The following is an 18113-nucleotide window of genomic DNA, read 5'->3' as shown; positions in this document are numbered from 1 at the left end:
TATCCCTAAAGACTTAATCCCACCCACTATAGGTTATCCTCTGGAGAGGCTTCTGTTGTTGACTATAACAATTAACTTTAGCTGGGATCCACGAGACAGTGCTGAAGCTAAGGGGAGGAAAGGGCAGTGTTACAGATACCTGCAGCCCTTGCAAAACCCACTTGCTTTACCTACGCCCTCAGCTACGAAGTTGCACTCTCCCTTTCCCGCTAGTTTTTGGGCCCATCACCCCCTTTGCTGTAACAAACTCAATCGGCTGAAAACCAAATCCATCCAGTTTTTTCCTGGAGTACTACTCAGCATTTCAAGCACCTGACCAGCACCGCAGAGGGTCTACAGTAAGCAGTTGCAACAGATAGAAAAATACTTGTCTCTTCAACCACACACAGCACTGACCTTGGAAACACCAGAAATCAGGGTTAGACAGCTGATGCTAAGCTAGGAATGACAGGAATGAGGAAACAGAGGCAAGTCACCTAGGAAAACATTGCAGAACTTAAAACACAAGTGGAAAAACAGAGCCAACGAGAAAGAGAGAATGGGAGAGGAGAAACAAACAGTTACTAAGAACTTGGTACAGAAGCCAAGTCCTATCATCCCTCTGCTATCAACACTTAGAAAACACAGCAGTTGAGAACATGCCCATCTCTTCCCAGCTCAGCACAAAGCAGAAACCTGAGCTTACCACCACTGGCAGATAAGCTGACAGCTCAGGTGCAGAGGCTGAGACGGAGACACAGCAGATCTCCCACACATCACCAAGCTGCCACAGAGAACTCCCTTTCTATCTACTTTTCTGAAGTCTAGGATCACCTAAAGATGATTACATATTCACTGTACAATAATCTATCCTCCCACTTCATGCCAGCCCCAGCTCCTTCTTGACCTCCATAAGGTGAATTTGGTAGGAAAGAAAGGAAGTTAGCAGGGTGATTTCTACCAGCTGACCCTCCTGCACCATCTCACCTTGAGCCTGCCACGAATCCATGCCAGACAATGGATGGGCAAGAAATACATAAGTGATGGCATGTGTCACTGCTGCTCTACTTCCACAATGGTTTATCTACCCCAGGACCACAGCCTGGCTCCAGCCTGCTCTGTGTAATGTTCTGCACTCACAGCTCCAGCTGAGACCCAGAGGAGCTGTGTTAAACCATAGACACTCGAGGCTGCAGCTCAAGCACCGTGAAACCACTCCTTCGGAAACCAAACCAAAAAAAAAGTATTGGGGAAAGCACTACATTCATACAGCAGCTACTACTTCTGCCTCCAAACTCATACTTAAATCCAAATCTGAGACCACCCAAAGAACAAAGAAAGAGCAAGGAACACCTTTTCAGCAGGAACCAGGCAAGTTTCCTAGAAAAAGCTGAGCAATTATCTATTTAGCACAATGTGCATATGGGGTGGGCGGGGGCAGCAATAATGCTCTTTGGGTTTGTCATAGCTATTTCTTTGGTCAAATAGACCACATTTCTTTAGAAAGATCCACGTCAAAAATGGAATTGAGGAAAGTGTGGCATGCAAGAGTTAAGCCTACAGTTGTTCCTAGTCTTGGAATGGTTTTACAATACAAAGATAAGTATTTCACTTACCTGTTTTAAACTAAACTAATACAAAAACTGATTTATTTACACCTGTGTCAAACAACCCCAAATTATATGCTTTTGAGTGTGTCAATTGAGGACAACAGACTGCAGCATTCTAAGTTACAACAGTCTCATTTCTGTCTCAAAATGTACTTCCCAAGACCTGAGATTTTTTGGAATGCTCTAAAGGCATATGCACATTCTTCTGCATTTGCTGACAACAGCTATTAAAAAAATTACACTCATTCACTTAATTTTGAATGCTATAGTGACATTTGAAATACCTCTAGCAAGAAATATTAACAAAAATATTAAGAGATAAGCCATCTTAAGCAAGTACAGGCAGGAAAGAAAACAACTAGCTGACTGGTATCCTCAAAACTGCTGAGCGCTCCAAGCCAACTAATTAACTTAGGCCATAAATAATAACGTAGATGTGGTCAATTTAACTATCAGCAGTTTACAATATCAAAGTCAGGTAATTACTACAACTTTGTATTTTAACAATGAAGAATTGCTCTTTCAGTTTTATTGCCAAGTACAGAAAATAACTTCAGCTGCATTTATCCATGAAATTTATCTTTTGCAAAATGTTCATGTGACAACAGGGTGAAGAACTAGCCTAAGGCAAAGGGTGTGAAAATGCATTTTCTTGTAATTTACTTTATGCTGCTCACAAGCCCACAGGGTGGATGGATTTAAATGGCCTATTCAAATAATGATTAGATTAGTATAGATTAACATCCTGTTCCATGTTTGTAATTCAAACACTTTCCTAAACATTTGGCATCAATCTTTAGGGGAAAAAAAGTGAGAGATTACTCAATCTCCACACACTTAAATGCTTTAACATACACGATTTTAAATGTGTTAGCAACAAAGACTTTGATCGAACAACAAAATACAATGAACTATGTCATGATTTCTGCAAAGGCTTGCTTTTAGACAAAACAAGGTAATTGCTTGAACTGTACATTTTGAGGGCACTCTATTAAGCTAATAAACATAAAGAACATGCAAAAATAAAAGGCACTTCAATATGTTTTGAACAGAAAACCAGTGAATTTAACAAGTAGGAATCTTTGTGCCTGATGATTTAAAACCAAGTGCTTCCAGCCACTTTCTGCTAAGAGATTAAGAATTTGAAACTATCTTTTTCTTACCTCATTCTTATTCATTAATTAAATGAACAAGTGTGGGGGGTGTGATAAATTCCACCCCCTCTCCCAGTCTCTTTGCTTTGTAATGACTGAATGAACCTCAAAACATTTGAAGAATAGGCTGTTCCAGTTAAACAGTAAAGGTCTATCTATTACAGATTGAGTTGCTGCTGTCAAAAGAGGGCATCCCAGACTCCTCCCTTTTCCACTGTGTCCTCTGTGCCAACCACTCAATCGAGCCAGTTCTGAGGGTCAGTTACAACTGGAAGAAAAATCTAATATACATATTGGCAGAGGAACAATGAACAGTTCACTGGGAGTTTGCCAGATCACCAAAAAACAAAGCAAGATGTGCTTCTGCTTGCATTTCTTTAGAAATAATTATGAAACACAACATAAACTCATCTCAATGATGTAAAAATAATACACGGACAATATACACTTGCTGAGAGTTTACAACTCTGTTAGAACAGTAAAACAGGGAACTGACACCTTGCTCTAGGGGTAGCAACTCCCACTGATCTAAACCAGTGTGCCCTTCTCTGCCATGCTCAGTCACTGTCAGGCAGGTGGGCAACAAGAATACAGATACCCAGAATATCCATTCTTGAAATTTTTCAGAGGGGAACTTAAAGAAGGGGGGAGGGGGAGGAAACAGGAGAGATAGTTTAATTAAAGCTAGGGCAGTGGTTTGGTTTGCAGCAGTACTTGCCTAGGAGAACTGCTTTTGGTGGCACTTCCAGCCAACACTTTTCCTAAAAATATCGTGCAAAACAGCCTAGGGAATTGCTGTGAAGCAAGAGTGGACATCATATTGAGAAAACTTGATCAGGTAGTATCTGCAAGTTATTTAACAAATACATATCCAGCAAAAACTATTAAGCATATCTTCACCACATTCTCACTAACCATCACTAGTCCTTTCTCTGATAACAAGACTTCTACCTTGCTCAAGGAAAATGTGTCAGGGATAGGGGGTAGAAAATAAGAGTGGAGAGTATGGGATTTTTTTTATTTTTTTTAAATCTAGATATTAAAAAAATCAGTCAGCACTAGTAGGAGAAGATCTGTGAAGATGCCCTTACATCAGCTATAGTAATAGCATGTATTTGATTTTGGGTTCCTCTATCTCTAGTTTTTCCTTTATTATTTCACAACCTAAGGGTGCACTACTACCTTTCATATGGCTGGGGAAGCAAGTAGCATTGAGGATTTGTATCGAAGGAGCTTGGCTTAGTATTTAATGTTTTATTTGTAAACTGGACTCAAAAGCAACTGCTCCTTAACAGTTTCTAAACACTCCATTCAAAGAAGCACGGCCAACAGTCAAAAACTGGAAGAAGTCTATGACTTCAGCTGAAGTTTGGGAGGAAAAGAATTAATCAGGATTTCATCTGCTAAAAATAAGCCTCTAGTCCCAGCCCTTCAGAAAGCAAAGGGTACCCCAGGAGTGCTTAACCCTCTCCCTGCTGACCCCAAAAGTAAAGAGGGCAGCTGCTGGGCTGCCCACACACAGGCTCCCAGAAAAATCTCCCAGCAGGGCAGAGCCACCTCAGGACACCAGTCAGGCAGACAGTCCTGGAGCAGAAAGAATACCCTACCCCTCTTCTTTCCAAGGCACCAGTGCTTAGACTCGTGTATTTACTCTTGGCCCACAAGATGGCACTGACAGAAAAACTTTGCTCCCTCTTTTTTCCTCTCTCTTTGCCTCTCTTGGTCACCAGGCTTACCACTGGCCCCGGACTGATTCAGAGGAGGACTGCCACCTACTGAAAACACCGTATCAGTTTCCCACATAGCTGAATCTCCCTCCCCACCTGTCCCCAAGATACCCAACCAGCTGGATCTTGCTGAGAGGTGGAGCATGAGGCACACAGCTGCAGGCAGCTTATTTTCAGTAACAAGAGCCCAAGGTTTTCAGCCTCGGACAGTTTTCCCCATTACCTAGAATTTTTCAGTATTTCCTTAAAAACAGAAAAACCTGGGAAAAGCCAGAAGTGTCAAAAAAAAAAAAAAAAAAAAGCTGCTCTTCACACAGGCAAACTCCAGCTGTCAGCAATACTGACAGGTCCATCCCAGCATCAGATGAAACATCTAAGCACAGTTACCTATAGTGAATTAGAGGGCTCAAGCTGAAACATGCAAGTGCTAGAGCCATTTGTGTATTCAGCTGAGTACAGTAATATAACTCCCCTTAAGGAAATGGAGAAATCACCATATTCTAATATTTCTTTTCCTTTTAATTAGAGCAAGGTGCTTTTCCCCTCTCATCAACACCATCTTTCAAAATCAAGCCTGTGAAAACTACTCTCCACAGCAGAATGCATATCACCTTTCCCACACATGCCAGGATATTTACATGCAAGCAGAAGTCAGGAGCAGCTGGAAAGCTGGAAGCACTTTAAAAATCAGAGCAACTCACAAAAGACCTAGATTTGGTACTCCATCATTTACAGATAATTGAAGTGATTTATGCCGACTCTTAAGTTCAAAGTAAAATCAAAAGATTCTGGCGAGATGACAGTAAACAAAAGCAGCAGCCTGCTTTGCCAGGCTGGACTCTCTTCTGCATAGTCTTCATTTGAGGTAAGCATCAAAGCAACTGTTCTGCCAGAATTCCTCCCTTGCCAAAATGATGCAATACAGTCATTGTCACAAGAGGAGAAAGTTTTCCAGGTTCTTGAAGAGATTGAGCACCATCATCTTACATACTGCAGGATGCACTTCAGCTCTGAGGACCTTCTTAGTCCAAATGCATCCACTAATAAAATACAATTTTATGTCATTAAGATCTGCAGGTACTCAAGTTTTCTTCACACAATATACCACCACCTATAAGCTATTTTGTGTATTTTTTTTTGTTTTCCTCTGTCACACATATGCTTGCAAAATAATCTGACACCTAATAACAATGTAACTGTGTTCAGTATACACAACTGTAGTTGTTTAGTGCAAGATTTATCTACATTTCTATTTTTAGTATGTTTGCCTGCTAAAAAATGTCTTCAAAACTATGCAAGAAAAAAAGTGTGTGCATAGGGAGGGAGTCTGAGACTTTCTAAGTCCAACTTCATAAGACATTTGTAAAAACCACAATAGCAACTAACAAGACCATAGCCATCCTCTGGGAAGTAAAAAGGCAGGCAGGTCCTGACAGGAGCAAGACCTGACTTCTGAAATTCACTTCTCTGCTGAGCCCTGGGCTCACAATAGGTGCCACTGTCCTGATGCCATCTCCATTCCCCTCTCTACTGTCCCTACTGTTCTCTTGCTGAGAGGGACAGAGCAGCTCACCCACTCTCCTACCAAGACCTGCCTTTATATCTGGCATCCCCACCACCTCTGCACAGCTTGCTCCCTGCTCAGGGCTAATCAGAAGGGCCTCCCTTCCCACAGCTCCCACCCTTCAGAAAACCAGCAGATGGGCCCCTCCTCACTGTACTTCACAACAAAGGAGGGCATGAGAGGGCTAAAGAAATTAGAGAGCAAGAACTCCTCTGACAAGTCAGGAGAACAGTGTATAAATCAGGAAGCAGACTCTTCTCCCTTTTTAAACTTTAAGGACTCTGAAGTTCTGCTCAAAACCCTTCAACTCTCTCTATCCACACTTTTCTCCCAACTTTCCTAGTTTCCACACTTTCCCTCAGATTATTAACTCCTATCAAAGAAGCAATGAAATCCTCTTGCAAAAACAGTTTGCTATATTTGAGCATGAATATAACACTGAAGTCTTCTGTGCATTCTCAATTAATAGTGCAATACATTTTAATTGCTAGATGAAGGTTCATTTTATTCTCAAGATCCAAACAAACGCCACAAATGAAGCTGTTACACAGAAGCCTCTCCCAAACCACAGAGCAACTCATTTGCAAAACTGTTCTGAACAGATCTATACCAGTGCTGTGGTTTGTCCTGGCAGGCAGCTAAACACCACTGAGCCATTCACTCACTCATCCTCCAGCTCCCCACCCCCCCAAATGGGACAGGGGAGAGAATTGGAAAGAATGGTTAAACTCACAGGCTGAGATGAAGACAGTTTAATACAACAGAAAAGGAAGAGAAAATAACAACAAGAGAATACAGAAAAGAAGAGGTGCACAAGCACCGGTGGACCAGGGCCCAGCCACTCCCCAAACAGCAGGTGAACATCCCCAGCCCCTCCCCCCAGTTTCGGTGGTGAGCATGATGTGGGATATCCCTTTGGTCAGCTGGGATCAGCTGTCCTGGCTGGGTCCCCTTTCAGCTTCCTGTCCCCCAGTCTCCTCCCTGGCAGGACAGCACAAAAATCTAAATAGTCCTTGCTTTAGAGTAAGCCCTACTCAGAAACAACTAAAACAGTGAGCTATTAACATTATTCTCATTCTAAATCCAAAATTCAGCACTATACCAGCTTATAGGAATAAAATTAACTCAATCTCAGCCAAAATCAGGAGAACTAATTAATATTTACAGTGTCACTGCAACTTGCCTCGTACATGCTGACCACCAAGACACAACTGAAATATTTTGGGTGTATTCTGACATGCTAGACTCACCCTCACATATGAATTATGCAGCAAAGAAGGGAACCTGCACCCATGATAGATCCATTGTGCCAGACTCTACATGCACACTTACATGTTTGTGTTCAAAGCACCACAAATTGTGCAATACAAAAGAACTGGTAGGAATTAAAATATTGATAGTCTAATTCAAATTTTCAAAATTATTTTTTACCTGGAAAGTACTGAACATAGACGTCAAGTAGCAAAAAAAGTACTTGCATATTCCCCAGCTATTTGTTACATTATTTGTTACAAAGACACACTTGTAATCCACATTTGTTTCTAGATAGCTTTTTTCTAAGTCTTTTTAAAATCACAGTATATCAGGCGCTTTTGACTAGGTACCCCAAAAAGGAGGTTTATTCTTCCTCTTTAATGAAAGCCACTGGACTCTCTTTAGTCAAGAGGTGATAGCACAATACTATGCTACTGCTGATGCAACAAGCTCACACAAGGCAGAATTATAAATAAATTAAATAAATTCTCACTGAAAGAGAAGGAAGGTTTAAGTGAAAAGGGAACCATGTAAGGATTTGAAAAGCTACCATGAACATTTGTGTTCTAGACTGGGTTTTACTAAATAAAACTGTAACAGTTTCTGATATTCCCATTCCTCCCTGTCCAATGCCATATGTTCCTGCCTCTCTGCGTCACCTTCTCAGCTAGCATGACACTATGCACAAATGGTATACAAGATGAGGAACTGGCTTAATCTTAGAAAAAAAAATACTGTTTTTCCACTGCTCTATCTGTAAGACACCCTTAAAGTAGTATTTAAAGGCTTCTCTTCAATAGGAATAGAAAGGGCTGGTAAATGCATGAAATAGCGTCTCAGTCCTCGGCCTGCTACTCATTACATCATAAAAATTCACTGTATCAAAAGAAGCCATTCTTATGAAAATAATGTACATAGGTCAAGCAACAGCATCTCCCTGTCTTAAAAATACATATTTACACATGAGAAAAAGGATAGAAATTGAGGGTGTGAGGGAAAGAGTAGTCACATGTTGGAGGTCCGTATGTACAAGACAAGTTGCAGTGACACACTACACTTCGCCATAAGCAATATCTAAAATATCTAAAAATCTAAAATTATCTATTATATTAAATTTTTATATAAACATATATTTTTATATATAAAGACAGAATAGTTTTGTGAACACATAGAAATCAGGGTGAGAGTTGGAGGAATGAATACAGTAGACTGTATTCTAGACAACTATTCTATAGACAACTTAATTAAAAGATACAGCTATCCCCCTTCAAAAATATACCAATAAGATCTCAGCCTCAAAATAAAATTTCACAATGTGCAGTGTGTAAGCAAAGAATGGTAACTTTAAAACATTAAAATTGTGGAAAATGTTTATGACATTTAAGAATCATGAAGGCATTTGGCAGCACACCTTCTGGGTTAGAAAGACATTGTGTTGGAATAAACCCAGAAGCAAACCTAAGGGATATCGTTCTTGACAAAATAAAGATGATAGTCTGAACAAGGGCTGAAAGGAATAGGTAGATGATTTAATTTCTGTATCATCATCCTAAGACTGGCATAAAGCTCTTCAGTACTAGAAACCTCTTTATTCCTAATTCAATGACAAGTGAATGTCAGCCAAGCTCATTCACACTAGCAGCATAGCTCTACACCTTCCTTATACAAATAAGTCTTTGAAAGTCAACTGGCAGAATGCCTTTCCAAGTCCACACTGGTAGTAGGATTTTAGCCATAATCATCTAAAGAAGTGGGCAAGGCTCAGGGGAAAGAAGCATCATCTAACGGATGAATGGCTGTGTTAGGGGTGGGTGTGAGGGAAGAACAGAGACAGGTACCCTTGCTCCCAAAAGATTACCTGCTGTAACAGAGTGACACTGGCACCCCTTACAGAATTTTCCCCAAGGCCAGAGCTCCATTATAGACATTCACAGGCATTTGTATATCTTGATTAAATCTTGAGTGCTATGAAATATATTTTACAAATTTGCATGCAGTGTTCTGAACCCTAAGGGCAAATCCCTCTTGTACAAGAGACTTTATAATATACAAACAACAGGATCTCCTCAGACTGTGTAAGACTGCCAGGTGTGCTTTATTTCTTCATTGGTTAGTTTATTATAGAAATAAAGTCTCAAGTTTGGCACTGCTGCCTCCGTAATAAAATGACCACCCTTGAATGCCAGAGGCAAGCAGGTCTCTTGGCGGGTAGAGAAAAGGTTCTCAGATCCATGGCTTGTCTTTTTCCATTAAGCAGTTGCTATCTTATCCATCAGCATAAAAGTCAGAAATACAAAATATTTTGGAGCTCAAGAAACCTGTTAACATTAGATATTTGCAGATAAGCAAGCATTAATCTTTTATTTGATGAAAGCCAGAAAAAAAAATCCTGAAAGATTTGCTACTTACAGAATTTGATCACACAGACTGTGGCATTGTTCACAGAATGTATCAAGCATTCTGCCCTTTAAACAGCAGATACTAATGTGGTTTTCCATTAACCTATTTTTATTTACTATTCTACATTCAACTGCTCCCCCAGCAAACCTCACCACTGTTGAACTATACAGTGATTTCTCCAGGGCTTTTTTTTGGTCCTGCAAGCTGTCAACCAGCTCTGATCAAAGATTAAGAGAAGACAACATTATATTCAGAAAACTCAAGCTCCTTTGAAAGAGAACAAAACTAGAGTAACATGACCCAGGTACAAGAAAATCATAATGGCAAAATTTCCTAGGGCTCAGGTAGAAATAAGCCATCACTTTTTCATTCTTCACTCTTTTGCCAGGTTTCTGTGGAAGATACTCCTGCAGGGAGTTCCTTCTTACCTATAGATAGCCACCCATATTCTTCTAGATCAGAGTCCTTCAGGTACAACAGATATCTAGGACCCTGTTTGGAAAAGCAGGTCATGCTCCCCAGAAGGGAGTACAGTTAAATGTCTTCCCACCGATGGGGAAAACTGGGTGGGAAAACAGCTTTTTAAAGCAAAAATGGCAAGAACAGTATATAGCAAATATTCTATTTGTCTAAGGAAAAGGTGCACAGTAAGATGTGAACTGACAACACAGGAAGCTATTCTACAGTCCCCTCCATCTATACAGACATTCAGCAACAGCATTGAAGGCTCAAAGCAGAATAAACTACTCAACACCACAATTATTCTAAGGAAGCTTGGCTTTCAGAAAAGGAAAAAATATGGAAATTCAGTCCCTGGTGGAGGTCTTAGGAACATTTTTTCATTAAAAGGTCTCAGTTCCTTGTATCCACATACAAGAAAACTGTATTAAAAATAATTTTAAAAACCCAATACTTGCAGCACATTCTTCTGGTTATTTCTGGAAACATGCTTTGCTTTACAAAGATTGCTGTAAGCTTGAAATGAAATATTCTCTTTTCTCTGGAACACTTAAATATCAAAAAATACTGGGGGGTGTGGGAAAAGAGCCATTGGTTTCCTCTGAGGAACAGCAATCCTCCTCATTAGAATTTGAAATATCCTTTCTGAATTTTTTATTATCTTTCTAACAACCCAAACTTACTGGTAAGCAAGAGGAAGAAAATAAGAAAAACTTTCAGACACCAGCACTTTTCCAAATCAACAGATGTTCTCATCTCTGCCCCTTATTTTATGTGTAGGAAAACAACCAAAGGTATCATGTCCTCTAACTAAAAGAATCCATAGATAAAAACATCTATCTCTAAGAAACCATCAATTGCTGTGCAACTTTCCATTAACCACAGTAGTTTATCAAATTCTCAAACATGTTGTAACAAAGTCTCCAAAACTGGAGACCTACAGAGCTCCAGCAAGGCAAGGAGCTCTGACATGGCTTTATAAAAATACACCACCACTGCCTCCAAGATGAGTTCAGACCTGGGAAGTGCTTGTGCAATGCTGATCGTAGGCTAATCAAACCGCAACTATGCTTTCACCAGGCTCACAAAATTACACACAGAGAAATCATCTGATCCAACTACATATAATTCACATTCAATGTAAGGCTCAAAAGCAACTCTTACAGGTCACAGAAAACTCCACATTGTGGAATACTTATTAGGAAAAGCACCACATTAGTGCACAGAATAATGTCACATCTCCCCACACCACCCCAGAGCTTCCTCTGATACCCATATAGTCCAAATGTTTCTATTATTTAAGGTACCACATACAGATCCATTCCTTTGTCAAACATCTTTACTTACCACCAACTCCTTGTTAGCTCATCTGCCCTCTCTGAAAATATCCCCTAAAGTGGTTCCAGAGACACTCCTCACACTCTTTGTTCAGTGCAATCTCTAAACCTTGACTGCGACTCAGGAAGCATCACACAGACCCTACACGGGGGAGCTGTGGCACCTCCCCAGTTCCCACAGAGAGGAAGGCACAGATTCTCCAGGGCTGACTCACACCTTGTTAACAGAGGGAGGGGAAAGAGCCCAGGAGTAGCGGATGGCCAAGAGGCCTCTGCCAGCTGCTCCCTGGCTGAATCCAGGTTGTCACTGCCCCCATCTTTGGTCACAGTTAGGAGGTTGGAAAAATTAATGAGAAAACAACAGGGAACGGACAATGTACCAACCATAAATACATGCACAAGAGCTCCATAAGCCCAAGCATTTGTGCCCCTTCTTGCCAGCTTCTGAACTCTCTGGTAGCTTGGGAATAATTCCTGTTCCAACATGCCGAGCTGGAAGCTACTGCTGCCAGTTACCTCCACGTAAGAAAGGTGTTTCCGGCAGTCTTGCTGAGAAGCCCCTGAGGCCAGGTTAACAATTTGACTATTCCCAAAAAATATTCAGGCTCTCAGAACAAGGCCAAAATTATCTTTTCTTCTAATAATTTTTCTTCATTTTCCCATCACCCCAAGGAAAAGAGCTGACAAAAGCTTTCTGCAACTAGAAAAGAGACCAAACTGCAACACTATAACTATTCGCAGCCTGTCACAATTGCAATAGCTTCAAGCCTTTTAGAGACTCGATGAAGGAAATTAGTAAAAGGGAGGCAAGGATATTAATGCTATTTCCCCCTCTCTTTAACATTTACAACATTCAATTTATTTCTGCATTGAGATCTGAAGTACCTCCTCCCCCAGTCCTCCCCAGTCCATGAATGTCTACCATCTGAAGTTTGGATATGCTCACACACATGATGTTCAAAACATGAAAAATTCAATGTGGCCAAAGAAAAGACAAATGGGTGTGACAGCTGCGACCAAAGCAAAAAAGAATTCTTGACATAGTGCACTGTTCACCCCAGAACCTGGATTCTGAGTATTGCAGAAATTAATTTGGTTTTTCTCCCAAGAAATCCTAATGGATTTTCTATGTATTTGGAGGGGAGAAGGGAAAGCAGGTAAAAATGTAAGGACTTATTCACAAGAGAAGTGCTAAAAGCGGTCTTAATTTCCATCTTTATCCATGAGGGAACCTAAGATTAAGGACAAGTCCTGCAAGTATAATTTATTTCAATAATGATACTTCACTATTTAGAGGCCTCAGGAAAGCGATCAGAATCTTCTTTAATGACATTCAGTTACTGCCTGGCAAAATCATAGGCGAGACCAGAGGTACCATAAGACCCTGCAAATTAATTAAGGCAACACTACATTAATTTAAGTTCAGAAGCACTAGAAACCAATCTTTTCACCCCAAAAAAAATCTCCAAGAAGTGAAATTACAATACCTCTCACTTTCCAACGCAGAGAAGCTGAAACCTGTTTTTAATCTTATCAGTTCCTTCCCACACACCAACATCAAGTAAACTCGACAGCAGTATGTACTTGCTATAGCTAAATATACCAGCAATATTCGAGAACCTAATTTGCAACCCTGCGAACATACGTTCGGAAAAGATGGCAGTTTGCTGGGCTTTTATGTAACGCAAATTTAAATAGAAGAAACAGCACCTGCCATTTTCTTCAATTAGCATTTCACTCGGCTGTAGGCATCTTAATTTCTCGAAGCCGACCGCTGCGCTTCCAAAGCGATTCCACGAATAAATCGGACACAATTTATACGTACCGAGAATTCACCGGGACAGCACGGCAGCGGCTCCGGCCGCCCCGGGGCCGGGCAAACCCCGCCGCCGGCGCTGGGTGCGGGCGGTGCCAGAGGCCGGGGCGCGGGCCGAGGAGCGGCCGGCCCTTCCACGCGCTCCCGGCGCGCCCGCACCGCCCAGCGCGGCTCCCACGGGGCGCGGCCGCCGCCGCATCGGGCAGCGCCGAGACGGCCCCGGGCGGGCGGCGGCGGCTTCCCCGCGGCCCCCCGGGCCCGCAGCCAGGGGAGGGGCGGCCGCCACCATCTTGTCAGCCGCGTCCCCGGGCACAAAGGGAGGGCGAGAAACCCCCCGCCCCCGGGACCGAGCCCGGCGCCCCCAGCCCCGGCTCACCTCCAGGCGCAGGGAAGCGCCGCAGCCCCGCAGGAACTCGCGGATGTTGCTCAGGCACTCGCCCTCCGTCCGCGGCTCCGGGTACACCTGCAAGAGAAGAGGCGGCGGCTCAGATGGGGAGGAGACGGGACCGCACCGCAGCCCGGCGCCGTCCCCCGCCCGCCGCTCCCCTCACCTCCGCTCCCTCCGCGGGCAGCGGCGCCGAGCGCTCCCACTGGAGGCTTTGAACCGGGAAGTAAACACGGAGCACAGGAAATGGCGTGCGAGGGCGGGGGGCGGCGGGCAGGAGCGGGCAGGGGTGCCCCGGCCAGGAGCGGTCGCAGGCGGCTCTGCCCCAGCGGGGCGGGCGGAGGGAGGGGACGGAAGGGAGGGGAGGGAGGCGCGGCCCCGCTCGGCCCAGCCCCGCTCGGCCCTGCCCAGCCCTGCCCAGCCCCGCTCGGCCCGGCCCAGCCCCGCTCGGCCCTGCCCAGCCCAGCCCCGCTCGGCCCTGCCCAGCCCCGCTCGGCCCTGCCCAGCCCCGCTCGGCCCTGCCCAGCCCAGCCCCGCTCGGCCCGGCCCAGCCCTGCTCAGCCCAGCCCCGCTCGGCCCTGCCCAGCCCCGCTCGGCCCGGCCCAGCCCCGCCTGCGGGCGGGAGCGGCCGTGGGAGCGGCCCCGGGCCCCGCCGCGCCTCTCAGTTTCTCAAGGCGCTGCTGGACAGCCCCCGGTGCCGTGAGGGTTTGGCGCAGGGAGCGGCGGCCCGGCGGGCAGACCGGGGACAGCCCCTCCGCGGGGCGAGCGGGGACCGCGCACAGGGGACGAGCGCACCAGGGGCCGGTGGCGCCGGTGGGGCTTGTCCGTGCCCTCGTTCCGACTCCGGTCCACCCTTGGGTATCGGCTTTCTAACGAGGAAATATATCAGAAATGCTCCGAAGATCTCCGCGGAAAATACCAACACCCGGAGTTAATAATCTACCAATCCCAGGGTCTGATGTGAGCAACCTTTATCTGTAGTTTATTAAACAGCCCCTTCCTACCCCAGAAGAAAAACAACTTCACAAAGAGGAAAAGCTCGACTGAATCTAAGACAGTTTTTGGCGAGGCAGCCGCCTGCTCTCTGCAGCCGCGCTCACCGTGCCTTCAGCTCACCCTCTGTCTGCCCCGAAAGCCAAGTGCAGCCAGCCCCAAGAGCTTCAGGGACACGGCTTAACTCACCACAGCTTAACTAAATTCTGTGTGCACATTAGCGTTGTTTCACAATAAATTCATCGATTTTTGTGAAGTAGTTCAGCAAACAAATCATTGCCCAAGCCGAGCACCTTTCTGTCAGAAAGGGAAAGCCTCGCGCAGAAGTGCACTGGCAAGTCGCTGGAAACCCAGGTGTTGCAACACACAATGTCATGGCCTTTGATCATGCATTACACTCAGAGGAGGTTTTGTTAAATGCACATGTATGTCAAGGTTACATAAACTCACAGCATAATCCACCTGCATAGCGCTGGGAACTTCACATAAGGTTGACTTCCAAACATTCCATCAAGCTGAAACCAAGGTAATGCCTTCCCACATGATTATAAGATATTAAAGATACCTCTGTCCCCACGATACCATAAAAATTAACAAATATGACAGCATGACAGGGCTGTCAAACAGGGCTGACAACCTGGCACAAAGAAATTTAAAACACGAGTCACTATCATTTTCTAAACAAAATTCAGATGAGTCTTAAATGAAAGCCACTAGTCTGTAATACAAGGAATTTGGTAATGATGAGTTGAAGAATTTTCCTTTCCTCAAGGAAAGCACACATACACACACCCCTCCAAACTCCTCAAATTGTTTGGTACTGCAATAAATCACTGTGGGTTAAGAATAACCCTTTACTACACTAAAACATAAAGGGAATCCTAAAGAAGCCCTATGAGAGTACTACAGCCCAAAAGATAAATTCAGTAAGTTTGAAGGACACAAGTGGTGAGAGAGCCCTCCTGAAAACACCATGACCTTCCTGTCTCTTGCTTGAAATACTTTTTGATTACTCTATTAATTTATTTCTTAATTCTAGTAAGAAATCTAAAGCTATCATGCCCACATCCCTTGTTAGAATAAGATGCTGGGAAATTTTTCAATGCTTCTAGTGTGCTCCCTCCTATATGTTTCTTAATATTCACACAACAATGATATAGTTGCAATTTATAACTGTTTAATCTTAAACTATTTGAATAATACCTAGGGTTTATCTCCTTTTACACGTGCTACTTCCTTGTCTCTTTTTTGTACCCACCATTTTCTTTCTCATCTGCTTTGTTCATCAAGGCCTCTTTTCACTATTTTCATTCTGAGAAACCTTAACATTATTTCTGCTCTTCGAACGTGAATAACGGCCCCCAAGAAATCACAGAAAATTCACGTATCTCTTAAAAGAAGCAAATGTCTTTTCTCATAATGTAATATACACTAACACAAAATGTCCCAACACATTAAACTCAGTAATTCTAAGAAAGCCAGACGTGTACTACCACCTCATAGAGGCTGCACAGAATTCATAAAAAACTGAACAATAACTGGAAAGAGGCCAAAAAAAAAAAAAAAAAAAAAAAAAAAAAAAAAAAAAAAAAAAAGAGTTGAGGGGAAGAAAGGGGAGAGGGTAAAGAGACACATGATTAGAGAAAGACAAAAACTTTCAATTGAAGATTAAAGAAACAACAGGCAAAGAAAACCCAAACCCTGCAAATTGTTCCCTGTCAGATCTGGAAACTTAAATTACAAGCCAAATACACCACTGAGACCTTAGCCCTGCTAGCACACTAATGCATGTTTCCACTTAAAAATCATCTTCCTCAAAACAATAAGTTACAGTAAATCTTTAGAAATATTGTTTCTTCCTTAAAAACAAGGGAAAAGACTTTGGAGAGATAAAAGAAGCAGGGTACATTTTCTCAGCTCTGTGGCTGCAAAGGCATTTTTATACAACAGAAGACAGAAGCATATGGGTAAAGAATTTAAAAATATCTTAGCATTTGCATCTTACTAGAAATGTAAAGCATTAATGATCCCATAAAATTAAGCAAACCCATTATTTACCTGGAAAATCTTAATATTATTCTGGCAACTTTCTCCTACAGACAGCTGAGAAACATAGTAAGGGACCTGAAGAACAAAATCAGCCCTGTGACAGAATGTTGAAGTGCAGTTATGTGGGCCAGGCCCATGATAAAATCACACATATGGTACATGATATCCTTTACAGTTACAGGAAGCTCAGGAGCATGACCTCTCACACAGATCACATTTATAGCCTCACAGACTATTCAAAATGTACCAGAGCATCGTGCAAGCAGACCACAGGCAGGTAAGTCCTAGTCTGCCTGAAGGACAGCAACTACATTCAGAGACAAAGGATAAACAAAATAAAGGTAGGGTCATATTCCCAAATTACTTAGCTTAATAAAAAGTAGGTTGCATGTACACAAAACCAGTGAAATAAAGAAGTTATGTATTTTCCTCTCCAGTATTTGATTTATCTTTTTCCTAGACCAACACCATTAGTTCATTAATGGGGGTTGTCTACTTCTTATATGTATACAGCTCTTAGTACAAAGAGGCCTCAGTGTCCAACTGGAACTGCTGTGTGCTCTAGTAATACAAATAAAAAAGGTTAATAGTAATTAGAAAAGAAAAGGATTCCAGAGGGGCATGACAGATTCTTAATTAGGGACCGAGGTGCCACGGTGGAATCCAAAGAGATGAGAGGAAGGTAATATGCAGAGCAGCCACTGTTTAAACCACTTCTTTGTGGTTCAGGGACAGGTTCTGATTAAGATTTAATCTCTCAGGGAGCAGTGCTAGAAACCATAGCTAGGACACTTATGTGATGCACTGCAGCTATCAAGGAGCAGAGTACATCTCCCACCATCCAGAAAAGGTGGGGAACAATGCACAATGCAAATAGGTGGTACCTAGCTAAATGTTACATCCCTTTTGATCAGTTTAAATCTATGTTTTTAAACAGCATAATAAGTGAATAAAAAAGGGCAATGCAGAGAGGCTGCATCAGGAAAAGGTATGACAGGGGTGGTCTTAGAAAAAATTAAAAAGGCTGCTACTAGTTCATTTGGACAGGGAAATTATATGAAGAAAATAAGCAAGGAATATGTATAAAAATGAATTAAAAAAAAAAAAAAGGCAAGCCCACAGTACTTTGATTGCAATCTCAAGTAAACATGAGACATTAATAAAAAGTAGGAGACATTGTCAGCTATATGTATGGGAAATTAGCTGTTTACTCCTATTCAACTGCTGAACGATTGACAAACTGGTCACAGAGCGACAAGTGTACAAGGTCTTTATATAGAAACTGGAATCTACTAGATAGACTAAGTAACAACACAGTTTCTACATGCAAGTTACATCAATAATTTATCTAGCACAACATATAATAACATGGTTTACTATGTAAGG

At 42.7% G+C, this 18113-nt stretch overlaps 1 protein-coding gene across 2 annotated transcripts in view; it reads right to left on the bottom strand.

The window, feature by feature from the left end:
* The window catches only part of ARHGEF7 (Rho guanine nucleotide exchange factor 7), a gene marked incomplete at its 5' end in the record, with an annotated part of 117363 nt that overhangs the window by 88462 nt on the left and 10788 nt on the right, over positions 1-18113 (bottom strand). Inside the window, 2 exons of one of the 2 annotated variants that reach the window (XM_083854881.1) lie at positions 13677-13763; positions 13852-13920. Coding sequence is in view for 1 of the 2 variants with exons in the window: in XM_083854879.1 (XP_083711005.1) it covers positions 13677-13763 (87 nt within the window). Of the gene's footprint in view, positions 1-13676; positions 13764-13851; positions 13921-18113 lie in introns of those variants that run through there. The other variant, XM_083854879.1, reaches the window with a different exon arrangement.

This window comes from Zosterops lateralis, assembly GCF_965231275.1.
Source record: "Zosterops lateralis genome assembly, chromosome: 2".
Classification (NCBI taxonomy): Eukaryota; Metazoa; Chordata; class Aves; order Passeriformes; family Zosteropidae; genus Zosterops; species Zosterops lateralis.
This window is presented reverse-complemented; position numbering and strand designations above follow the sequence as displayed.